This window comes from Cherax quadricarinatus, chromosome 30 (genome assembly GCF_038502225.1).
Source record: "Cherax quadricarinatus isolate ZL_2023a chromosome 30, ASM3850222v1, whole genome shotgun sequence".
NCBI lineage: Eukaryota > Metazoa > Arthropoda > Malacostraca > Decapoda > Parastacidae > Cherax > Cherax quadricarinatus.
In genome coordinates, this window is record NC_091321.1 from 2,102,724 (window position 1) to 2,130,250 (window position 27,527).

Sequence of the window (27,527 nt, forward strand, 5' to 3'; positions counted from 1 at the left end):
TACTCTTGAATATCGGCAAAAATTTAACATTTCCGCTACTTTGAGCTCAGTTTCAAGCCATTTCCAATGCTAAAACCAATCAAAATCATCTCTATTTCTGTAATATGTCTTCCATTCTATCAAATGAGACCAAGAAATCGCAAATACAACTATAAAAAACATAAGAAAAAACACTGCAAAGTCGCTGTTTTAATCGAAAAATCATGATTTCAGTTTTTTCTCTCATTATACACAGTGTGCTGCAGGATTTGTTTTATGTGGTGCACACATACCACATAGATGTTATTTTATTATTATTTTTTTTATTATCACACCGGCCGATTCCCACCAAGGCAGGGTGGCCCGAAAAAGAAAAACTTTCACCATCATTCACTCCATCACTGTCTTGCCAGAAGGGTGCTTTACACTACAGTTTTTAAACTGCAACATTAACACCCCTCCTTCAGAGTGCAGGCACTGTACTTCCCATCTCCAGGACTCAAGTCCGGCCTGCCGGTTTCCCTGAATCCCTTCATAAATGTTACTTTGCTCACACTCCAACAGCACGTCAAGTATTAAAAACCATTTGTCTCCATTCACTCCTATCAAACACGCTCACGCATGCCTGCTGGAAGTCCAAGCCCCTCGCACACAAAACCTCCTTTACCCCCTCCCTCCAACCCTTCCTAGGCCGACCCCTACCCCGCCTTCCTTCCACTATCTAGGCCCAAATGTACCACTCAGTTTATCAGAGTGAGCTGAGCTCATGATGTAGATCTACGGTTTGGACCCTGAACGTAAAGCCGTAGATCTACGGGACGGACCCTGAAAGGGTTAATAAGCGTGTATGCACCTGGAGAAGAGAGGAATGTAGAGGAGAGAGAGAGATATTTTGGGAGATGTTAAGTGAATGTATAGGAACCTTTGAACCAAGTGAGAGAGTAATTGTGGTAGGGGACCTGAATGCTAAAGTAGGAGAAACTTTTAGAGAGGGTGTGGTAGGTAAGTTTGGGATACCAGGTGTAAATGATAATGGGAACCCTTTGATTGAACTTTGTATAGAAAGGGGCTTAGTTATAGGTAATACATATTTTAAGAAAAAGAGGATAAATAAGTATACAAGATATGATGTAGGGCGAAATGACAGTAGTTTGTTGGATTATGTATTGGTAGATAAAAGACTGTTGAGTAGACTTCAGGATGTACATGTTTATAGAGGGGCCACAGATATATCAGATCACTTTTTAGTTGTAGCTACACTGAGAGTAAAAGGTAGATGGGATACAAGGAGAATAGAAGCATCAGGTAAGAGAGAGTTGAAGGTTTATAAACTAGAAGAGGAGGCAGTTAGGGTAAGATATAAACAGCTATTGGAGGATAGATGGGCTAATGAGAGCATAGGCAGTGGGGTCGAAGAGGTATGGGGTAGGTTTGAAAATGTAGTGTTAGAGTGTTCAGCAGAAGTTTGTGGTTACAGGAAAGTGGGTGCGGGAGGGAAGAGGAGCGATTGGTGGAATGATGTAAAGAGAGTAGTAAGGGAGAAAAAGTTAGCATATGAGAAGTTTTTACAAAGTAGAAGTGATGCAAGGAGGGAAGAGTATATGGAGAAAAAGAGAGAGGTTAAGAGAGTGGTGAAGCAATGTAAAAAGAGAGCAAATGAGAGAGTGGGTGAGATGTTATCAACAAATTTTGTTGAAAATAAGAAAAAGTTTTGGAGTGAGATTAACAAGCTAAGGAAGCCTAGAGAACAAATGGATTTGTCAGCTAAAAATAGGAGAAGAGAGTTATTAAATGGAGAGTTAGATGTATTGGGAAGATGGAGGGAATATTTTAAGGAATTGTTAAATGTTAATGAAGATAGGGAAGATGTGATTTCGTATATAGGGCAAGGAGGAATAACATCTTGTAGGAGTGAGGAAGAGCCAGCTGTGAGTGTGGGGGAAGTTCATGAGGCAGTAGGTAAAATGAAAGGGGGTAAGGCAGCCGGGATTGATGGGATAAAGATAGAAATGTTAAAAGCAGGTGGGGATATAGTTTTGGAGTGGTTGGTGCAATTATTTAATAAATGTATGGAAGAGGGTAAGGTACCTAGGGATTGGCAGAGAGCATGCATAGTTCCTTTGTATAAAGGCAAAGGGGACAAAAGAGAGTGCAAAAATTATAGGGGGATAAGTCTGTTGAGTATACCTGGTAAAGTGTATGGTAGAGTTATTATTGAAAGAATTAAGAGTAAGACGGAGAATAGGGTAGCAGATGAACAAGGAGGCTTTAGGAAAGGTAGGGGGTGTGTGGACCAGGTGTTTACAATGAAACAGATAAGTGAACAGTATTTGGATAAGGCTAAAGAGGTCTTTGTGGCATTTATGGCTTTGGAAAAGGCGTATGACAGGGTGGATAGGGGGGCAATGTGGCAGATGTTGCAGGTGTATGGTGTAGGAGGTAGGTTACTGAAAGCAGTGAAGAGTTTTTACGAGGATAGTGAGGCTCAAGTTAGAGTATGTAGGAAAGAGGGAAATTATTTCCCAGTAAAAGTAGGCCTTAGACAAGGATGTGTGATGTCACCGTGGTTGTTTAATATATTTATATATGGGGTTGTAAGAGAAGTAAATGCGAGGGTCTTGGCAAGAGGCATGGAGTTAAAAGATAAAGAATCACACATAAAGTGGGAGTTGTCACAGGAAAGAGTAAGGTTATGAGGATAAAAAGATTAGGTGATGAAAGATTGGATATCAGATTGGAGGGAGAGAGTATGGAGGAGGTGAATGTATTCAGGTATTTGGGAGTGGATGTGTCAGCGGATGGGTCTATGAAAGATGAGGTGAATCATAGAATTGATGAGGGAAAAAGGGTGAGCGGTGCACTTAGGAGTCTGTGGAGACAAAGAACTTTGCCCTTGGAGGCAAAGAGGGGAATGTATGAGAGTATAGTTTTACAAACGCTCTTATATGGGTGTGAAGCGTGGGTGATGAATGTTGCAGCGAGGAGAAGGCTGGAGGCAGTGGAGATGTCATGTCTGAGGGCAATGTGTGGTGTGAATATAATGCAGAGAATTCGTAGTCTGGAAGTTAGGAGGAGGTGCGGGATTACCAAAACTGTTGTCCAGAGGGCTGAGGAAGGGTTGTTGAGGTGGTTCAGACATGTAGAGAGAATGGAGTGAAACAGAATGACTTCAAGAGTGTATCAGTCTGTAGTGGAAGGAGGGCGGGGTAGGGGTCAGCCTAGGAAAGGTTGGAGGGAGGTGGTAAAGGAGGTTTTGTGTGCAAGGGGCTTGGACTTCCAGCAGGCATGCGTGAGCATGTTTGATAGGAGTGAATGGAGACAAATGGTTTTTAATACTTGACGTGTTGTTGGAGTGTGAGCAAAGTAACATTTATGAAGGGATTCAGGGAAACTGGCAGGCCGGACTTGAGTCCTGGAGATGGGAAGTACAGTGCCTGCACTCTGAAGGAGGGGTGTTAATGTTGCAGTTTAAAAACTGTAGTGTAAAGCACCCTTCTGGCAAGACAGTGATGGAGTGAATGATGGTGAAAGTTTTTCTTTTTTCGGGCCACCCTGCCTTGGTGGGAATTGGCCAGTGTGTTAATAATAATAATTGCACAAGAGAATGTTAATTATAAATGAATCAAAATTTGTATAATACAAAGATATATTTATTTTCGAATATGCTTTTTTTGAAAACAATGATTCAATTATATTCCTGTCAACAATGGATAGAAGGTTCAATGTGATTGTTTCAGTTATGATGTGGGAGTACATAGGTGAGTAAATGTGTACTGAGTATTTAGCATTTAGTCTAGGGTGATTAAGTGGCTTTTGAGAAGAGTCTTAAATTGATTTTCAGACTGGGTTACTTTAATATCTTCTGGTAATGAATTCCATATTTTGGGGCCCTTTATGTGCATAGAGTTTTTACAGAGTGTGATATGGACACGAGGTACAGGTCCTCCATCACAAATTCAGCATCAGTGGGACCTGTAGTGTGCCGGATTACTGAGTTTGCCGGATTACAGAGTGGTTAGGTTAGAATACACTTAATAAAATTAACCAACTTGACTTACACAAAGTTCATTGAACATCTGCAAAAATCGAACATTTCTGCTACTTTGAGCTCAATTTCAAGGTACTTTTCTTCATGAAAGCAATCAAAATCATGTCTATTTCTGTAATATATCTTCCATTCTATCAATATTGCCTGCGAGACCAAAGTATGGTGCAATGTTCATACATACATTCGTTGAATGTAACACAATTATAGCAAAAACACTAATATCATATTGTTTACAAAACTTGTTTACACAAACAATATAAAAAATTGTTTATTACGATTGTTCTATAATATATATACATGTGTACAATCAGAAGTCAGTATTAGTCTTCAATAAAGGTATGTAATGCTTACATAATTGTTTAAAAAATTATTTCTTTTTGTGAATATTTTTGTCTGGAACGGATTGATTGTATTTCCATTAATTCTCATGGGAAATATTATTTTGGTGTTTGACCATTTCAGTCTTAGGCTGAGCTTCTGGAACGGATTATGGCCGATAACTGAGGGTCCACTGTACTGATGATGAACAGGAAATGAGTGAAATCCTAAAAGAACAGTATGAGTTGGTGTTCAGCAACCCACTAAATGACAGAAAGGTAGAAAATGCAGAAACATTTTCACTCCATCAGAAGGCTGCACTGACTAACTACATAACTGACATTAGTACAAATCCCATAGATTTTAAAAAAGAAAAGGGATAACATGCTTACTCACTCAGCTCCCGGACCAGATTCATGGAATACTCTGTTTATAAAGAAGTGCAAAGTACCACAAGCACGAGCCCTCAGTATTCTTTGGAGAATGATTTTAGATCTAGGTGAAATACCTGAGGCCTTATAGAGTGCAGACATAACCCCTTGCATAAGGGAGGTAGTAGAGCACTAGCTAAAAATTGCAGATGAGTAGCCCTAACTTGTCACACAAAAATGTTTGAAAGAGTGATGAGATGGCAGATTAGAAATTTCATGGACCAGCACAACCAGCATAACCCAAATCAGCATGATTTTAGAGCAGGACAATTGTGCCTGTCACAGCTGCTGATCCATTATGACAGAATTACAGAGGCGTTGGAATATGACTGAATTGCAGATGTGATTTACATAGATTTCTCAAAGGCGTTTGACAGATGTGATCATGGAGTGATAGCACACAAAATGAGGGCCATGGGCATTTGGGGAAGGTAGGCAGATGTATTTTTGGGTTGCTAACACAGGACACAAAGAGTAGTAGTAAACAGAGCAAGATCCAGCATCAGCGAGGTAAAAAGCTCAGTGCCTCAAGGCACTGTCCTGGCACCTCTGCTGTTTCTCATTCTCCTAGCAGACATAGATAAAAACACCCATTACACTATTGTATCATCATTTGCAGATGACACTAAAATATGCATGAAAGTCACTATGGTAGAGGACACTGAAAAATTACAGGAAGACATAAGCAGAGTTTTCCAGTGGGCAATGGAGAACAACATGACATTCAGTGATGATAAGTTCCAGCTGCTTAGTTATGGAAAGAATGAAAAACCCAAAAGGAACTTTATATACAAAACTCGAGAGGGTCACCAAATAGAATGAAAGGAATATGTAAAAAACCTGAGAATAATTATGTCAGCTGACCTTTCTTTTAACCCTTCAACTGCCCAAACGTAGATCTACGTTTTCGCGTGTAGCGCTCCGACCTTGATTTTCTCCATAAGAAAGCATGTAAAAAAACAGATCTATTTTTGGAGCGCTACACAAGTGAATATACATCTACGTTTGGTCAGTTTAAGGGTTAAAGACCACACCATGACAAAGATCACGACAGCCAGGAAGATGACTGTGGGTATTGAAAACTTTCGAAACGAGGGAAATAATGCCGATGATGACCCTCTTCAAATCACTAGTGCTCCCTCATTTAGAATATTGCACAGTGCTGATGGCCCCATTCAAAGCAGGAGAAATATGAGAGCTGGAACAAATACAGAGATCGTTTATGGCTCACATTGAGCCAGTAAGTACCTAAATTACTGGTAATGCCTTCAAGTCTTGAACTTGTACTCATTGGAGTGAAGGATAGAGAGAGATACATGATAATATATACCTGGAAAGTACTCGAGGGCCTGGTCCCAAATCTGCACACTGCTATAACAACATACCGGAGTGAGAGATATGGGAGGAAGTGCAAAACAGACCCAGTGAGGAGCAGGGGTGCATTGGGGACAATAAGGGAACACTGTGTCAACATCCGGGGTCCCAGACTATTCAACATCTTACCAGAAGATATCAGAAACACCGCTGGAACAAGTATCTTCACCAGGTGCCAGATCAACCAGGCTGTGATGGATATGTGGGGCAACAGACCTCCAGCAGCAACAGCCTGGTTGACCATGCAAGCATAGATGAGCCTGGCTCATGGCCGGGCTCCGAGAGTTGTGAAACTCTCAAAGCTCTTCAAAGGTATATCAGAGATAAAGGTATATCAAAGGTAAAGGTATATCAAAGGTATATCAGTACCCGATCAGCCAGGCTGTGGTTCATACGTCAGTGTACGTGCGGCCAACAGTAACAGCCTAGTCGATCAGGTCCTGATCCACCACGAGGCCTGGTCACAGACCGAGCTGTGGGGGCATTGAACCCTGAAACCCTCTCCAGGTATACTCCGGGTATACTTTGTCTAACTGTATAAGAAGTCCTACTTAATAGCCTATATCTAGTTCTTAAGTAACGTTTAAGACTTATGATTATTTGCTTGAAATTCATTGTATAATTAGTGGCTTTCTTTTGTGCCTACCATTGTATTATTTCATGTAAACTACATTATTTTTACTGCATAAAGAAATAAGCATTATTATTATAATTATTATTATCAGTTATTGAAAACGAGGGTTTATTTTCCTTTGGAGAGGATTATTCATTTTTTTGGTGACTTTTTTTGACCCTAGAATTTGGGAAAGTTTTCTATGCTCTTCTAACAGCTCCTTTGAAATCATTAGACCAATGTTAAGAGTAATTACATTTGGACTTCCTAATTATTAATGCAAGGATTCCAGATTACTGTTTTCTTGAAGAGAAGACCTAGCCTTTACATTTTCTCATCATGTTTATATCAGTTGATCTTTTGTGAGTGATGTGTTCTGGGAGCGCTTGAGGTTCCTAAAACTGTATTCCCTGGAACACAGGTGGGAGAGATACATGATTATATACACCTGGAAAATCCTAGAGGGACTAGTACCGAACTTGCACACGAAAATCACTCACTATGAAAGCAAAAGACTTGGCAGACGATGCAGCATCCCCCCAATGAAAAGCAGGGGTGTCACTAGCACATTAAGAGACCATACAATAAGTGTCAGGGGCCTGAGACTGTTCAACTGCCTCCCAGCATACATAAGGGGGATTACCAACAGACCCCTGGCAGTCTTCAAGCTGGCACTGGACAAGCACCTAAAGTCGGTTCCTGACCAGCCGGGCTGTGGCTCGTACGTTGGTTTGCGTGCAGCCAGCAGCAACAGCCTGGTTGATCAGGCTCTGATCCACCAGGAGGCCTGGTCACAGACCGGGCCGCGGGGGCGTTGACCCCCGGAACTCTCTCCAGGTAAACTCCAGGTAGCCTTTTGTTGTTTGTCTAGATTTTTCTGGGTGGTATATATGTATTGTAGCGATGTTTTATGATGAGGACATTTTCTACTCCAAAGTTATTTTAGTGTTAAGACTTGGCTCCCTTTCCTAATTAATGTGGTAAGTGATATAATGTTATTAGTTGAAGCATCATTGTGGAATCTTAATTTTTTTTTTTTTTTTTTTTTGGTTTTGAATGGGTTGTTGGTGATAAAAATATGTAGTAGGGTAGTGGTCGGTTAACAAAAGTTTGATTTTGTTATTACTCAAAGTTAAAAGTCAGCACTCAGAGTAAATTCCTGTTACTATGTAATATTGATTTCAAAGGTGAGTAAATTATTGATGATGATTGCATTTAATTAAGGTAAATTTTCTATTTTCATTCCAGCGGCCACATGGGCCAGATTTTGAAAAGAACGAGTCACTACTGATTGTTTTGGACACGCTAGAAAAATGTTTGTCCTCCCAGCCCAAAGATACCACAAGAGATGAGGCAATGAATGTTAAGCTTCTACTGCGAGAGACGTGTCAGTTCATTGGTTAGTATATTTGTGCACATCTTACATATTCAATTAAAATACTCTAATATGTACTTAAGAAAGAAATTGTGTTCAAGTTTTTTGTTTTTTTTACCTATAGTCAATAAAGATATACAAGTGTAGGTGGAGAAATCTCTGAAAGATTAGGGACATCATGAATTAGAAGAGACCTGGCACAGTGAGTCTAGCTGAAATTTAACTGGGAACACATATTGTGAATAAAGTAGTGGGATATTTCTCCATTTGTCTAAATTTACTATGACTTAAAGCCTGTCACTTGGTGCTGCTGCTGTAATACAGCTCTCTGATGGTCTCACTCTTGCAGGCTGTCTGCTTCCACCTTGCTACATCATCTGTGGCCTACCATTATGTCTGTTTGCTGATGTCCTCTTCAACAGTTCTGCTACTTTTTTTATTCTAACACTTTTATTTGTGTTGTGTGGTGATATATGTTCCTTATAAGTTTAGCAGTTTAACGTAAAAGTAAATAAAGTTGCAGAAATGAAAATTTATAACACAAATACTGTTGAAAGTTTAATGGTAGAAATTCAAAACAAAGAGGAAAATTATTAGTATATAATAATAAATGCATAAACCTACCTTGTACAACACATTGGAAACAAAAGACTGATAAGATATAAGGTCTGTATAATACAGTATATTAAGGACACTGCTAAGAGAATTAAGTGTAAAGGGAGGAGTCATTGCACTGTCATGGAGAATTACAACTATAAAATGAAAGATGGGGCAACCTATGCAGTTGAAATAGCAAAAAAAAAAAAAAAAAAAAAAAAGCCAAATTCATTAATGTATTGACCAATTTTTTATACACTGGCATATTAACCCTTTCAGGGTCCGTCCTGTAGATCTACGGCTTTACGGTGAGTGTCCAAACCGTAGATCTACGCCATGAGCTCAGCTCACTCTGATAAACTGTGACTGGTACATTTGGGCCTAGATATGAGAGAATACATCTATGTGGTATGTGTGCACCACATAAAACAGATCCTGCAGCACACTGTGTATAATGAGAAAAAAACTGAAATCATGATTTTTCGATTAAAACAGCGACTTTGCAGTGTTTTTTCGTATGTTTTTTATAGTTCTATTTGTGATTTCTTGGTCTCATTTGATAGAATGGAAGACATATTACAGAAATAGAGATGATTTTGATTGGTTTTAGCACTGGAAATGGCTTGAAGCTGAGCTCAAAGTAGCAGAAATGTTAAATTTTTGCCAATATTCAAGAGTAAACAAACAACCTCACACGTCTAATACGCGCCAGCTGGTGGGTCTAATATGCATTCACAAATATGGTGATGATATTTATACAATTATTACAGTACTGCATAACAGTAAATCTTCTATTTTTTGGTGTGAATAAAAATTCATTATGTGAATAAAAAATCAAAATGGAGTTTATTTGTAAAGCCTCAAAACATAACTAATGAACAGAGGAAATGTTAGTTTAGTTCCAGGAATACCTACATTGTTTATTCTGGACCCTATTTTGAAATTGGAATATTTTGAACTTTGTGTTAAATTGGCCAAATTAACAATTTCCGATCACTTTAATTTGTAGTTGAAACAGTTGACTTGGCGATTTCTTGTGCGCAATCGATAGAATATAAGTAATACTAGTGAAATAGCTAAGAATTTGGTTGACTGGAATAATGTAATTGGCCTAAAATGGGAGTCAAAGTCGGCAAAATCGCCGATTCGTAAATATCGCTGACACATCAAAATTCGCGAGAGCATAATTTCGTCAATTTTCCATCAAATTTCGTACTTTTTGTTTTATTACCTTCACAAAAAGATTCTCTACCATTTCATAAGAAAAAATAAAAATTTTTTTTTTTTTAAATTTTTGGACATTGGGGCACCACTTCAGATTTGGGCCTTGGACCCTGAAGGGGTTAAAAAACAATGCTACAATAAATGTGTGTGAATTTATGAAACCTCAAGACATGTGTATTGTTTAAATTGTAGTATATATGGATAAATTGAATGTAAAATGAAGATACTCTCAGCTATGTGAACCTCACTTTTGCAGAAGAGTGGTGTTTGCAGGCAGAAAGATTGCATGTTAGTTCATGAGAAAAAATTTGAATTGGTAACAAGAGGGGGTGTGAATATTATGTAGTGAATACGGACCTTGGAGATTAGAAAGTGAGGGGTTATCAAAAGTATTATTCCGAGGGTTGAGAAGCGGGTTGTTGAGGTGGACATTTGGAGAGGATGGAGCAAAATAGGATGACTAGGAGGGTGTATAAATCTGGGGCGGAGGCAAGAAGGGGTAGGGTTCATCCCAGGAAGAATTGGCATGATGGTGTAAATGAGATTTAGATGGGCTAGCTGCTTGGACATCAAAACAGGCTAGTTTGATTGCTTTAGAAAGGAGTAGGGGCAAGTAGTTTTTATGACTTCATACACTTTTGGTGAGCAAGGTACCACTTATGAAGGAATTTAAGGAAACAGGTTAGCCAAACTTAAGTCCTGTAGAGGTGGGAAGTGCAGTTCCTACACTTTGAAGGAGGGATGAGGATTTTATTTATTTTATTTATTTATTTATTTAATGTCTTTGCAAACAGTACATTGAGATTGTGTGTATACAATAGTGGGTTGCAATGCAAAGAGAGCCTCTGTTATGCCTAGGCATTATGGGCCAACTTAACATTATTGGCTTATATTCTACTTAACCCTTTGAGGGTCGACAGGCCCTCTCCGAGACTCGTTCTCAGGGTCGGCCAAATTTAAAAAAAAAAAAAAAATTTCTTGTGAAAAGATAGAGAATCTTTTCCCGATCATAATGACACCAAAGTATGAAATTTGATGGAAAACTTACGGAATTATGCTCTCGCAAAGCTAGCGGTCTCGGCGATGTTTACACATCGCCAATTTTGCCCAATTTGAGCCCCATTTTCGGCCAATTCCACTGTACTAGTCGACAAAAAAACATGAATATTTCGCTAGAACTCCATTTTTTCTATCGAATGAATGCAAGAAACCACCCATTTACCAATTTCAACTATCCAGTACAGCGGTCAGAATTTAGCAATTTTGCCAATCTCACACAAATTTCAAAAGATGCCAATTTCCAAATAGGGTTCAGAATAAACAAAAAAAACATTCCTGACACTAAAATGACATTTCCTCTGTTCATTAGTCACGTCTCAAGGCCCTTCTTACATTCTTTTGCTTTCCACTTTGAATTTTTATTCTCACAAAAAATAGAAGATTTACTGTTATGCAGACTACTGCATTAGTGTAAAAAATGGTATAAATAATATTGGCGCACTTGCGAAAGAATATTAGACTCACCAGTTGATGTGTATTGGACGCTTGGCATGATTTGTTTACTTTTGAACTTTGGTAAAAATCGAACATTTCTGCTACTTTGAGCTCAATTTCAAGGTACTTTTCATTGTAAAACCAGTCAAAATCATCTCAATTTCTGTAATATGTCTTCCATTCTATAAAATGAGACCAAGAAAACTAGAATACAACAATAAATACCATACGAAAATAGAGTGCAAAGTCGCTGTTTCATTCCAAAAAAACGGTCAAAGTTTTTTTTTCTCATTATGCACTGTGTGCTGCAGGATTTTTTTTATACTGTGCACACTGGCCACATAGACCCATTCTTTCATATGTAGGCCTACCAGCTTTCTCCCACTAGATTTGAAGGTGCTAGAATTTAGGCATACTAGTACGTCGAAAACCCTGGTTCGTAAGCCGTACTAGTACGGCCGAAACCCTCAAAGGGTTAATACTAAGGAGTAGTATATCATGGTTGTACAGTAGGAAAGTAATTATTTCATAGTTGTATGGTAGAATATTAATTATAAATGAATCAAAATTTGTATAATACAAAGATATACGTATTTATATTCTAAAATGCTTTTGTGGAAAACAATGATTCAATTATATTCCTGTCAACAATGGATAAAAGGTTCAATGTGATTGTTTCAGTTATGATGTGGGAGTACATAGGTGAGTAAATGTGTACTGAGTATTTAGCATTTAGTCTAGGGTGATTAAGTGGCTTTTGAGAAGAGTCTTAAATTGATTTTCAGACTGGGTTACTTTAATATCTTCTGGTAATGAATTCCATATTTTGGGGCCCTTTATGTGCATAGAGTTTTTACACAGTGTGATATGGACACGAGGTATATCAAAAAGAGATCTGTGTCTTGTGTTGTGGTTGTGTGTCCTGTTTAGGTTGGTGAGGAAAAGTTTGAGTGGGGGGTTTATATTTGCGTGTATTGTTCTGTGTATGTAGTAGGCACATGAATAAGTATGGATGTTCTTAATGGTAAGCAGATTCAGACTTTTGAAAATTGTTGGAGTATGCTGGCGGGAGTGGGAATTTGTTATCATTCTTACTGCTGCCTTTTGCTGGGTTATTAGGGGTTTTAGGTGATTTGATGTTGTTGATCCACATGCACAAATTCCATATGTAAGATAAGGGTATATGAGTGACTGGTACAGTGCCAGGAGAGCTGACTGTGGAACGTAGTGCTTTATCTTTGATAGTATGCCTACAGTCTTGGAGATTTTCTTGGTGATTTGTTGTATGTTTGTCCGGAACTTAAGGCTACTGTCAAGGTGGATACCTAGGAATTTTCCCTCTGTGAGTCTTGTGACTGATGATCCATTTAGCGTAATGTTAATTGGATCATTTGCAGCTTTGTTCCCAAACTGAATGAAATAGGTTTTATCAGTGTTCAGGGTAAGTTTGTTAGTCATCATCCAGGCAGATATTTTCTGTAATTCAGCATTGACTGTTTGCTAGTATGACTGTGTTTGCTAGTATGACTGTGTTTGGGTGGGAATATGCAATATGGAGGGGCCATCTGAACTGCAGTGTCAGCATGCTTCTGACAAGACAATGATTAAATGAATGACAATAAAAGTTTTAACTCCTTTTTTTTGAGTCACCCTATCTCAGTGGGAGATGACCAGTTTGTTAAAAAAAATATAGGGGTAATGTAATTTTTACTGCCTTGTTTTTTAAATAAAATTGTCACATTTCTTAATGACAGTAGTTAATTTCTTAAAAGCAGAAAGAAAACGACTCAATGCCTTGATTTAAGACTATCTGCAAGAAGATTGTGATAACATTTCTTTTTCAGATTTACCTAATGATAATCCTATGGTAGTTCAGCTCAAGAACTTAGCATCAAAAGTACTCTTTGCTCTCAGTGTAAACAACTTTTCTGCAGTCTTCAATAGAATATCAGTCAGGTAAGTAAATGAGCTCTGTATTTGTATCTGCATGTGTGTACTTGATATTTATCATTGTCTGCATGTAAAATGTACTATTAAAGATTTTTTTTTTTTTTTTTTTTCCAACAAGTCGGCCGTCTCCCACCGAGGCAGGGTGACCCAAAAAAGAAAGAAAATCCCCAAAAAGAAAATACTTTCATCATCATTCAACACTTTCACCACACTCGCACATTATCACTGTTTTTGCAGAGGTGCTCAGAATACAACAGTCTAGAAGCATACACATATAAAGATACACAACATATCCCTCCAAACTGCCAATATCCCAAACCCCTCCTTTAAAGTGCAGGCATTGTACTTCCCATTTCCAGGACTCAAGTCCGACTATATGAAAATAACCGGTTTCCCTGAATCCCTTCACTAAATATTACCCTGCTCACACTCCAACAGATCGTCAGGTCCCAAGTACCATTCGTCTCCATTCACTCCTATCTAACACGCTCACGCACGCTTGCTGGAAGTCCAAGCCCCTTACCCACAAAACCTCCTTTTTGTAGGTAGTAGGTTGGTAGACAGCAACCGCCCAGGGAGGTACTACCGTCCTGCCAAGTGAGTGTAAAACGAAGCCTGTGATTGTTTTACATGATGGTAGGATTGCTGATGTCTTTTGTCTGTCTCATAAATATGCAAGATTACAGGTACGTCTTGCTACTTCTACTTACACTTAGGTCACACTACACATACATGTACACATTTATTTATACACACTCATCTGAGTTTTCTTTGATTTTATCTTAATAGTTCTTGGTCTTATTAATTTTCCTTTTATATCCATGGGGAAGTGGAATAAGAATCTTTCCTCCGTAAGCCATGCGTGTTGTAAAAGTCAACTAAAATGCCGGGAACAATGGGCTAGTAACCCCTTTTCCTGTAAAGATTACTAAAAAGAATAAGAAGAAGAAAATTGTCAAAGTGGGAAGTCTATTAAAGATATAAATTTAATATTCTATAAATTGGTTCTAATAAAACCCTATGGGAATTACTGTCTATCAGTTGTACCCTTTGATTGTAAGCTTTGGACCTTTCTTCTTTTTTTTTTAATTAGTTATTCCTCCCTCCACCTTTCCATCCTATTAAAAAAAATTTATTTTCAGGTTAAGCACTGGGTTGTGAAACTTGTCTGGATGGCATGTGTTTACAAATATTTCACTGCTCTTGCCAGATCAGGATAATAGTGAGATGAGGATGATGTAGGTAGTGATGGGTCTTTGCCTAGCTCGTGAAAGTGAAGGATAATGGTAGATTTTCATTGTGCTAGGATATGCCCTTGTCTCCTGTGTAAGTTGTAGAAGTTGAGAGATATTGGGTGCTGGGAAATGGTAGGTGTTTCATGAATTTATTTGGGATGCTATGAAAAGCACTAAGCTGTGAAGGAGTGCTAGTAGGAATTCACTGGGGCCAAACCCAATTTATGTTGTGCAGTTACAGCAGCAAAGCTAAGCTTGTTATCTCTTGTCTTTCATGATTAATTTATAGTGTAACATTTTTAAGCTTCTGTGGATTGTTTTTAAAATTCCTGAGTTTGGAGCATTTACTGTCTTTTGTAACTACTCATTTATTCAACCACAAAGCTTGTAAGAAAATTTCTTGTAACTCTTTGGTGCTTCATTTTTTTTAGTTTATGCTATAGCCTCTAGGTTTCCTTGTTAATGGTCTAGGAATTCTTCCTTATCATTTCTTTTGTATCCTTCAGTAACCCCCAAGGGAGGTTCCTTAACCCTTTCAGGGTCCCCAGGCCCTCTCCCAGACTTGTTCTCAGGGTCGCCCAAATTTCAAAAAAAAAAAAAAAAATATTTCTTCTTATGAAAAGATAGAGAAACTTTTCCCGATCATGATGACACCAAAAGTATGAAATTTGATGGAAAACTTACGGAATTATGCTCTCACGAAGTTAGCGGTCTCGACGATGTTTACCCATCGGCGATTTTACCCACTTTGAGCCCTATTTTCGGCCAGTTCCAGTGTACTAGTTGACAAGAATCATAACTATTTCTCTAGAACTCCATTCTTTCTATCGAATGAGTACAAGAAACCACCCATTTACCGATATCAACTATCCAATTCAGTGGTCAGAATTTAGCAATTTTGCCAATTTCACACAAATTTCAAAAGATGCCAATTTCCAAATAGGGTCTAGAATAAACAAGAAAGACATTCCTGGCACTAAAATAACATTTCCTCTGTTCATTAGTCACGTCTCCAGGCCCCTCTTACATTCTTTTGCTTTCCACTTTGAATTTTTATTCTCACAAAAAATAGAAGATTTACTGTTATGCAGACTACTGCATTAGTGTATAGATGGTATAAATAATATCGGCGCACTTGTGAAAGAATATTAGACTCACCAGTTGACGTGTAATGGACGCTTAGCATGATTTGTTTACTTTTGAACTTTGGTAAAAATCGAACATTTCTGCTACTTTGAGCTCAATTTCAAGGTACTTTTCATTGTAAAACCAGTCAAAATCATCTCAATTTCTGTAATATGTCTTCCATTCTATAAAATGAGACCAGGAAAACTAGAATACAACAATAAATACCATACAAAAATACAGTGCAAAGTTGCTGTTTTAATCCAAAAACACGGTCAAAGTTTTTTTTTCTCATTACGCACTGTGTGCTGCAGGATTTTTTTTATACTAAGGACATAAGAACATAAGAAAGGAGGAACACTGCAGCAGGCCTGTTGGCCCATACTAGGCAGGTCCTTTACAATTCATCCCACTAACAAAACATTTGCCCAACCCAGTTTTCAATGCCACCCAAGAAATAAGCTCTGATGTGCAAGTCTCACTCAAATCCAACCCCTCCCACTCGTGTACTTATCCAACCTTAATTTGAAACTACCCAAAGTCCTAGCCTCAATAACCCAACTAGGTAGACTGTTCCACTCATCAACTACCCTGTTTCCAAACCAATACTTTCCTATGTCCTTTCTAAATCTAAACTTATCTAATTTAAATCCATTACTGCGGGTTCTCTCTTGGAGAGATATCCTCAAGACCTTATTAATATCCCCTTTATTAATACCTATCTTCCACTTATACACTTCGATCAGGTCTCCCCTCATTCTTCGTCTAACAAGTGAATGTAATTTAACTAACAAGTGAATGTAATTTAAAGTGAACACTGACCACATAGACCCATTCTTTCATATGTAGGCCTACCAGCTTTCTCTCACTAGATTTGAGGGCGCTAGAATTTATGCGTACTAGTACGTCAAAAACCCTGGTGCGTAAGCCGTACTAGTACAGCCAAAACCCTAAAAGGGTTAATGCCAATGAGGGGGCTCTTAATCAGAGGAATTGGACCTGTACTTCCCTTCCTTGGATTAAACCTGAATGCCTCCCATTTTCCTAGGTGTTCTCTAAACCCCACAAGTTTAACTTTCCCCATGTATGTAATAATGTATCCAATAATCTTACTTTGTGTGTGGTTATCATGTCTTCTCTTATCAGCCAGTGAGGGCATGTCTAATGCCTTAACATTTTGTGGCTCATTTTCTTGGTTGTGTAAGAAGAGTGTTGAAATTGTTAGCTTGAGATGGTCAGCAAGCATGTCTCCTCATTCCTAGGGTGTTTGGCAGAGTATGTATCACAGTGATTCTAATGGGGGAAAGATTTTAATTGTCTGCACCATGCTGGCATCTGTGATATGGAGAGAGGGAGACTTAACTCTTTGAGGGGGTCCGTCCCATAGTTCTATGGCTTTGAAGCCAGGGTTCAAGCCATGGTACTACGTCATGAACTCATCTCACTCATATAAGCTGTGAGCAGTAAATTTGAGCCTAGATGTGAGAGAATGCATCTCTGTGGTAAGGGTGCACCATATAAAGCAAATCGTGCAGCACACAGTGCATAATGAGAAAAAAAAAGCGACCATGTTTTTTGGATTAAAACCTTGTGGTGTATTTTCATGTTTTTTACAGTTGTATTCACAGTTTCTTGGTCTCTCATGGAAGATATATTCAGAAAAGAGATGATTTTGATTGGTTTTAATACTGAAAATACCTTGAAATTGAGCTCAGATTAGTGGGAATGTTTGATTTTTGCTGCTGTTTAACTCTTTGACTGTTTTGGTCGTATATATACATCTTACGAGCCAGTGTTTCGGATGTATATATACTCAATAATTCTAGCGGCTTCAAGCCAAGCAGGAGAAAGCTGGTAGGCTCACACGTGAGAGAATGGGCCTGTGTGGTCAGTGTGCACCACATAAAAAAAATCCTGCAGCACGCAATGCATAATGAGAAAAAAAAACTGACTGTTCTTTTGGATTAAAACGCCGACTTTGAGGTGTATTTTCGTATAGTATTTATCGTTGTATTCTCATTTTCATGGTCTCACGTGATAAAGTGAAAGCATATTGCAGAAATAGAGATGATTTTGATTAGTTTCACGATGAAAATGACCTTGAAATTGAGCTCAAAGTAGTGGAAATGTTCGATTTTTACCAATGTTCAAGAGTAAGCAAGTCTCACCACACGTCCAATACACGTCAACTGGGGAGTCTAATATTCTTTCACTAGTGCACTGATATTATTTATACCATTTTTACAATAATGCAGTAGTCTGCATAACAGTAAATGTTGTATTTTTTGTATTAATAAAAGATCAAAATAGAAAGCAATAGTAATATAAGAGGGGTCTAGAGATGTGACTAATGAGCAGAGGATATGTTATTTTAGTGCCATGAATGTCTACATTGTTTATTCTGGACCCTATTTTGAAATTGGCATCTTTTTTAATTTGTGTGAAATTGGCCAATTTCTGACCACTTTATTGGGTAGTTCAAATCGGTAAATGGGCGGTTTCTTGTGCTCAACTGATAGAAAAAATGGAGTTCTAAAGAAATAGCTATGAGTTTGGTCAACTGGAACAACAGAATTTGCCAAAAACAGGGCTCAGAGTCGGCGAAATCGCCGATGTGTATATGTCGCCGAGACCGCTAACTTTGCGGGAGCGTAAGTCTGTGAGTTTTCGACCAAATTTTTTACTTTTGGTGTCATTACCATCGGGAAAAGATTCTCTATCATTTCATAAGAAAAAATTTTTTTTTTTTGTAAACATTTTGCGACAGAATGACAGTTTCAGAAAGGGGCATGAGACAGTCAAAAGGGTTAAGAGTAAACAAATCACATCATGTGTCCATCACACGTCAACTGGTGGGTCTAATGTGTGTTCATGAATGCACTGATATTATTTATACAATTATTGCAGCATTGCATAATGGTAAATCTTCAATTTTTTGATGTGAATAATCAAAATGAAATTCATCTGTAATGCCTGGAAATATAACTGATAAACAATAAAAAGAGGAAATGTTATTTTAGTGCCAGGAGTGCCTGCATTGTTAATTCTGGACCCTATTTTGAAATTGAATTTTATTGAATTTTGTGTGAAATTGGCCAAATTAGTAATTTCAGATCACTTAATTGGGTATTTGAAATCTGTAAATGGGCAGTTTCTTGTACTCAATCGATAGAATAAGAGGAGTTCTAGTGAAATCGCTATGAGTTTGGCCGACTGACACAGTGGAATTGTACCAAAATAGGGCTCAAAGTGAGGAAAATTGCCAATGCATAATTATCACCAAGACTACTAATTTTGCTATAGCATAATTTCATAAGTTTTCCATAAAATTTTGTACTTTTGTTTTATTACCTTCAAAGAAAGTCTTTACCATTTCATAAGAAAAAGTAAATTTTTTTTTAATTTTTTGAAAATTCTTGAACCCTGTGGGGAATTTTCAGATTGGTGGTCTGAACCCTAAGAGGGTTAAAAAACCACAGATAGCTTAACCTAGCTTTGTAAGTAAGGGATTTAAGGAGAGAGAGAGAGACTAAGTGCAGAGAGTTGATGATACCAGGACTGTCACATCTTTCAGCTGGCCTCAGAGTCATCATAATATTTCAGCCAAACAATAACAGTACGTGACAAGGATGTTTCGAGTACTTTTTTAAATATTTTCAATATTTTTCAGTATTTTGTTGAGGCTTGTAGTCATAAGATGTGGGATGTAACTGGGCATATATATTTACTGTGCAATAAAGTATGTTGACCAATGGGTGATAACACATATGTAGTAGTGTTCGATGAACTATGAACCACACCTCCACCCTCCTTTCCTTCTATGTCAGCTATTCCTTCCTAGGTTGGTGAAGAATTTGACTGTAAACAAGCCAGGAGTTGGGTGAGAGCCTACATGATTAGTGAATCATAAATCAGGGGGAGTAACTTAGCTAAAGGTGCTTGAACATCTCATAATAAGGGAAATTATTGATATATAGCAGGGGTTGCCATTCCTGCTTGTTTTATTGAGCCTGTCACAGAAAGTAGCTCTTGTTACCTCGAAATTGAGCTCATTACAAGGTGAAATGAGTGATATACGTATATATACAGTGGTCCCTTGTTTATCGTCGTTAATCCGTTCCTGGAAGTGCAACGATTATCGAAATAGATGATTTTCGAACCAATTTTCCCCATAAGAAATAATGTAAATACAATTAATCTGTTCCTGACACCCAGAAGTATTAAAACAAAAAATTTTTTTACATGAAATATAGATGTAGTACATAAACAATACAATGGCACATGATGAATGAAACATTAACAGCATGACACTTACCTTTATTGGTGATTCTTCTTAGTGTATGGAAGACTGGAGGAGGAGAGAGATTGGATTAGTTACTGTTTGGAAGGGGAATCCCCTTCCATCAACACCTCAGGTACCAAGTGCTTTTCTGGGGTTACTTCTCTGTTTCTTAATGCCACTAGGACCAGCTTGAGAGTCACTGGAGTCCTGTCTCACAAGAAAAGTGTCCAGAGTGCTCTGTTTCTGGAGTCTCTTTAAAACTTCCCTAAAATGGGCCAAGACTGTCACTGTACAAGTTGCTGATATGGCTTGCAACAACCTTCTCAGGGTGATGTTTCTCCATAAATCTTTCCGTTCTGCCCCACACTTCAAAACTCTCCTTAATTTCTGAAGAAGGAACCTTCTTCCATCTCTCTTCCTCCTCCTCTGCAGCAAGATTCTGAGCTGCAATCTGTTGCTGTTCCTGCTGAAGCTCTTGCAGCTCCTCAGTGGTTAGCTCTTCCTTGTGGTCCTCCACCAACTCTTCCACATCCTTCAAACATCCAACCCCATGGAACTTCCCAATGCCACAATAGATTTCACAACTGACATAGGCTCATCAGGGTCAGCCACAAACCCTTCAAAATCCCTCTTGTGGCCACAATTTTCTCCAAGCAACAACAGCTTCCTTGACTTGTATTTTCTTTGCCACGAATGAAGATATGGTTGTATGGGGTTTGTTGTACATCCTGGCCAGTTCGGCCACACGTACGCCACTTTCATATTGTTCAATGATGTTTTTCTTAAATTCAATGGAATTTCTCACCTTCTTTACCAAAGGCTTGGCACTATGAGCTTTCTCTGGAGCCATGGTAGCTTATTTAGCACTTGCAAGCACTAAAATGAATGGAATATTATGAAATATTTCGTATGAATAAGTGAGGGGACCATCGCTCACTGGTAAACAATGGCACACTGGCTGGGAGGGGAGGCCGAGGCGGTTCAGAGCCATGAGTACATGTCCAGGATGAATGACGATTAGCAAGTCAACCGACCATTTGCGAGCCAATGTTTGGACGAAAATAACGTGACGATTTCCGAAAAGGACGGCTATCGAGTCCAACGATTATCGAGGGACCACTGTATTTTTCTTTTTTCAACAAGTCAGCCGTCTCCCACCGAGGCAGGGTGACCCAAAAAGAAAGAAAATCCCCAAAAATAAAATACTTTCGTCATCATTCAACACTTTTACGTCACTCATACTTAATCACTGTTTTTGCAGAGGTGCCCAGATACAACAGTTTAGAAGCATATATAAAGATACGCAGTGGACCCTCGCCTAACGAACGCATCGCATAATGTTAAATCTGCCTAACGAAGCGTTTGAGCATAAAAATTTTGGCCCGCCTAACAATAAAAAGCTCGCCAAACATGATTCGTCCCGAACCTTTCCGTTCAGCCTGGGTGCCTCAGCTGCCCAGCCGTTATTGTTTACAAGGCAGGGTGGCCGGTTTCATGCATACATTCGATACATTTTGTATTATTCCATTGTTTATAGTGCTTGTAATTGTTAAATAAACCACCCTGGGCCCAAAGAAAGCTTCTAGTGCCAACCCTGTGGTAAAAAGGGTAAGAAATACTATCGAAATACTATCGAAATACTATCGTACCACGGTCAGCTGCTGCTGCACCACCATCAGCTGTTGCAACACCACTGTCAGTTGTACTACTCAAGGATGTGGAGAGACTGTTGTTGGTGTGGCTTAATGAGAAACAATTACCGAGAAACAATTAACCCCAGAGGGTTAGCCACCCAGGATAACCCAAGAAAGTCAGTGACTCATCGAGGACTGTCTAACTTATTTCCATTGAGGTCCTTAATCTAGTCCCCCAGGATATGACCCACACCAGTCGACTAGCACCCAGGAACTAGTGCTCATATTGGTGAATTTAAGGAGTGCCTCCGGCAAAAAAATGTAGCTTTTTTGTTTACCGTCCGATTTCCTCCAGTTTTGGTGCACAAGACAAAGTGTTTTCACTCATTCTTGAAAATATTTATCAAAAATATACCTCAAACGACAACTGAGAAAAGACTGAAAAAGACTGATTTTCTGAAAAATGTCCTTGTCTCAAAAATCATTCCTATATGGGACATCGTAAGGTTGTTTGGACACTTGGTGCCGAGAGAGCAATGCTTAAACTAATTTTAGGCAACGCCTTTTCTCTAAATAACGTATCTTTATATAAAAAAAAAAAAATTTTTTTTTAGTTCCTGGAATACTGCAAAAAATCTGCCCTTTACTCCCACATAACTCCGAAAGTATTTGAATATTTCCAAAATTACCTTTAACAAAATTAGAGAAACCATTATTCTACAATTTCTGTGAATATTATTCCATTTAATTAAGTAATAAATGCAGAAATAGCAACTGTAGAGGAATAAGTTACTTCCGAGATATAGGCCTAGAACGCCGGCCGGCCCACCGTCTCAAAAAAAAAAGTTTTTTTTCGCGAAAATCGCGTTTGTTTGGGTGTATTTCTTAGTAAACTGATGTTCTAGTGCAGTTATCCTCTTCAAAACACCGTTTTCTCTTACTCAGAGACCAAAGAATACGACACGGAGACGACATGGAGAGCAGTAACTCAATATTTATCGAAATATTCCCGATAATCTTTCGCCATATTATGGTCTATTTTTTTCAGTCTAGAGTATATAACATGTTTGTATGTTATTTAGAGTGTTTATTATATCATATTAGAACAATTCTGATAGATAAATAAGCTGTAGAGTTGATATATAAGCTGATATAAGCGTAATAATGAAGTGATTTCTCCTGGCGCGGCAACCCTTCCGCGCATTATGATATGATTAATGACTGTTGCTCAATCTAGGGATAAGCTCCGCCTTCAGTTTTATGATGCCAAGTACTCAGTTATTATATTAGAAAGTATAATGCAAGAAAAAGCGATAAAAAACAAGGAAAAATTTCCAAAATATATATGGGCTGTGAGCAGACTCGCTACCAATATCACCGTCACCTTACCTCATATAAATGACTGTAATTTCTTGTAGAAACGTCGTAGAACATTCATTCTGGTACCATTGTGTTGCCAAAGAGTTGAGCTATTTTTCAGTATATATAACTCACTATCCATATTTTTCCGATATTTCGGTGAGCGCGCGCGGAAATTTGCCGGAGGCACTCCTTAAGGTCAGCAAAGATTGGTTTGAGAGATTTAAGAATGGCATACACAGTGTGATAAGGCATGGCGAAGCTGAAAAATTCCAACCCCAACAAGTGTTCAATTGTGACGAAACAGGCCTGTTCTGAAAGAAAATGCCAAACAGGACCTACATTACTCGGGAGAAAAAGGCACTCCCAGGACACAAGCCTATGAAAGACAGGCTAACTCTCATGTTTTCTTGTAATGCTAGTGGGGATTGCAAAGTGAAGCCTTTACTCATGTATTACAGTGGATCCCGGTTAACGATATTTTTTCATTCCAGAAGTATGTTCAGGTGCCAGTACTGACCGAATTTGTTCCCATAAGGAATATTGTGAAGTAGGTTAGTCCATTTCAGACCCCCAAACATACACGTACAAACGCACTTACATAAATACACTTACATAATTGGTCGCATTGGGAGGTGATCGTTAAGCGGGGGTCCACTGTACTCTGAAAATCCCAGAGTGTTCAAGAAAAACAGTGTCTGATCATTCATCAATACTCTTCAATAAAGGTGTCATTTTAACATTTATTTATATAGTTATTGTGCATGTCTTATTGTTTTATATGTAAGGAAATGTATATTTCATGAAAATTTTTTTTTTTTTTTAATACTTTTGGCTGTCTGGAAGGGATTAATTGGATTTCCATTATTTCTTATGGGGAAAATTAATTTGGCTAATGATAATTTCATCTAACGATGAGCTCTCAGGAACGGATTAATATCGTTAGGCGAGGGTCCACTGTATAACATATCCCTCCAAACTGCCAATATCCCAAAACCCCTCCTTTAAAGTCCAGGCATTGCACTTCCCATTACCAGTACTCAATCCGGCTATATAAAAATAACCGGTTTCCCCGAATCCCTTCACTAAATATTACCCTGCTCACACTCCAATAGCTCGTCAGGTCCCAAAAACCATTAATCTCCATTCACTCCTATCTAACACGCTCACACTCACTTCCTGGAAGTCCAAGCCACTCACCCACAAAACCTCCTTTACCCTCGGCCTCCAACCTTTTCGAGGACGACCCCTAGCCCTTCTTCCTCCCCCTACAGATTTATATGCTCTCCATGTCATTCTACTTTGATCCATTCTCTCTAAATGACCAAACCACCTCAACAACCCCTCTTCAGCCCTCTGACTAATACTTTTATTAACTCCACACCAAATTTTCTGCATAATATTTTCACCACACATTGCCCTTAGACAGGACATCTCCACTGCCTCCAACTGCCTCCTTGCTGCAGCATTTAAAACCCAAGCTTCACACCCATATAAGAGAGTTGGTACCGCTATTCTTTCATACATTCCCTCCTTTGCCTCCATAGATAACGTTTTTTATCTCCACATATACCTGGATGCATCATTCACGTTTTTTCCTTCGTCAATTCTACGGTTAACCTCATCCTTCATAAACCCATCCACTGACACGTAAACTCCCAAATACAGTGGACCCTCAACCAGCGATATTAATCCGTTCCTGAGAGCTCATCGTTAGTCAAAATTATCGTTAGTCAAGTTAATTTTCCCCATAAGAAATAATGGAAATCAAATTAATCTGTGCAAGACACCCAAAAGTATTGAAAAAATTTTTTTTTACCACATGAAATATTAATTTTAATACACATAAACTGAAGATTACATGCACAGTTACATGACAATTACCTTTATTGAAGATCTGGTGATGATTGATGGGATGGGAGGAGGGGAGAGCGTTGATCTTCTTAGTGTTTAGAAGGGGAATCCCCTTCCATTAGCACTTGAGACAGCAAGTCTTTTTCTGGGGTTACTTCCCTTGTTCTTTTAATGCCACTAGGACCAGCTTCAGAGTCACTGGACTTCTGTCGCACAACATATCTGTCCATAGATACCTGACCCTCTCGTTCCTTTATGACTTTCCTAAAGTGTTTCACAACTTTGTCAGTGTACAGGTTGCCAACACGGCTTGCAGTAGCTGTGTCAGGGTGATTTTCATCAAAAAAGGTTTGCACTTCAAGCCACTTTGGACACATTTCCTTTATCTTAGAAGTAGGCAACTTCTTCAATTTCTCTCTCCCCTCCTCCGAAGCAGTTTCCTCAGGTCTGCCCTCTTGCTGTTCAAGATGATCTAGCAGCTCATCAGTGGTTAGTTCTTCACTGTCCTCCACCACCAACTCTTCCACATCCTCCCCACTAACCTCCAACCCCAAGGACTTCCCCAATGCCACAATGGATTCCTCAACTGGCATAGGATTCTCAGGGTTAGCCTCAAACCCTTCAAAATCCCTTTTGTCTACACATTCTGGCCACAGTTTTTTTCCAAGCAGAGTTCAATGTCCTCTTAGTCACTTCCTCCCAAGCCTTACCTATAATGTTTACACAATTGAGGATGGTAAAATGATCTTTACAAAACTCTCTTAGAGTCAGTTGAGTTTCTGAGGTCACTACAAAGCACCTTTCAAACATAGCTTTTGTGTACAGTTTCTTGAAGTTGGAAATAACCTGCTGGTCCATGGGCTGCAGGAGAGGAGTGGTATTAGGAGGCAAAAACTTCACCTTAATGAAGCTCATGTCCCTAGAAAGTCACTCTGCCAAGTCTGAAGGATGACCAGGAGCATTGTCTAATACCAGGAGGCACTTAAGGTCTAATTTCTTTTCAATTAGGTAATTTTTCACATTGGGGGCAAATGCATGGTGTAACCAGTCATAGAAAAAGTCCCTAGTGACCCATGCCTTACTGTTTGCCCTCCACAGCACACACAAATTGGCCTTGAGGACATTGTTTTTCCTGAACACTCTGGGAGTTTCAGAGTGATACACCAATAAAGGCTTCACTTTGCAATCACCACTAGCATTGGCACACATCAACAGAGTAAGCCTGTCTTTCATAGGCTTATGTCCTGGGAGTGCCTTTTCCTCCTGAGTAATGTACGTCCTGCTTGGCATTTTCTTCCAAAACAGGCGTGTTTCGTCACAATTAAACACTTGTTCAGGTTTCAGTCCTTCACTGTCTATGTACTCCTTGAAGTCCTGCACATATTTTTCAGCCGATTTGTGGTCTGAACTGGCAGCCTCACCATGCCTTATCACACTATGAATGCCACTACGCTTCTTAAATCTCTCAAACCAACCTTTGCTGGCCTTAAATTCACTCACATCACTAGTTGCTGGCATTTTTGTAATTAAATCGTCATGCAACTTCCTACCCTTTTCACATATGATCGCTTGAGAGATGCTGTCTCCTGCTATCTGTTTCTTGTTTATCCACACCAATAACAGTCTCTAAACATCTTCTATCATTTGCGATCTCAGTTTCGAAAACATAGTTGCACCTTTGGCAAGAACAGCTTCCTTGATTGCCGTTTTCTTGCCCACAATAGTAGCGATGGTTGATTGGGGTTTATTATACAACCTGACCAGCTCAGAGACATGCACTCCACTTTCATACTTAGCAATGATCTCTTTCTTCATCTCCGTAGTAATTCTCACCCTTTTTGCTGTAGGGTTGGCACTAGAAGCTTTCTAGGGGCCCATGGTGACTTACTTTGCAGGTGCAATCACTACAAAGGCTGTGATAATATGAAATGTTCCAGTTGTATGTTTGGAAGCGAACACTGGCACCCAAGGGACAAGTGAGGTGCGCTCAGGCCAAAGTGGACACGTATGGTACGGAGCGAATAGCGCTGGTCGGGTTTTTAAGCGCTTGTCGAGGCAAAATTTTTGCGTTAAAATGTATCGCTAGTCAGATTTATCGTTAATCGATGCCATCGCTGGTTGAGGGTCCACTGTATCTGAAAACATTCACTTCTTCTGTACTCTCTCTCTTCAATGTGATATCCAATTTTTCTTTATCTAAATCATTTGATACGCTCATCACCTTACTCTTATCTATGTTTACTTTCAACTTCCTACCTTTACACACCCTTCCAAACTCATCCACTAACCTTTGCAACTTTTCTTTAGAATTTCCCATAAGCACAGAATCACCAGCAAAAAGTAACTGTGTCAACTCCCAATTTGTATTTGATTCCCCATAATTTAATCCCTCCCCTCTCCACAACACCCTAGCATTTACTTCTTTTACAACCCCATCTGTAAATATATTAAACAACCATGGTGACATTACACATCCCTCTCTAAGACCTACTTTTACTGGGAAGTAGTCTCCCTCTTTTCTACACACCCTAACCTTAGCCACACTATCCTCATAAAAACTCTTTACAACATTTAGTAACTTTCTACCTATTCTATGTACTTGCAACATCTGCCACATTGCTCCTCTATCCACTCT

General features: G+C 38.9%; 1 protein-coding gene across 10 annotated transcripts in view; it reads left to right on the top strand.

The window, feature by feature from the left end:
- Nf1 (neurofibromin 1) overlaps nucleotides 1-27,527 on the top strand; it is a 644,633-nt gene that overhangs the window by 21,088 nt on the left and 596,018 nt on the right. For all 10 annotated transcript variants that reach the window (XR_011392599.1, XM_053781766.2, XM_053781772.2 and 7 more), the window contains exons 3-4: nucleotides 8,012-8,162; nucleotides 13,298-13,409. Coding sequence is in view for 9 of the 10 variants with exons in the window: in XM_053781766.2 (XP_053637741.1) it covers nucleotides 8,012-8,162; nucleotides 13,298-13,409 (263 nt within the window). In the remaining variant the exon portion in view is untranslated. The remainder of the gene's footprint in view (nucleotides 1-8,011; nucleotides 8,163-13,297; nucleotides 13,410-27,527) is intronic.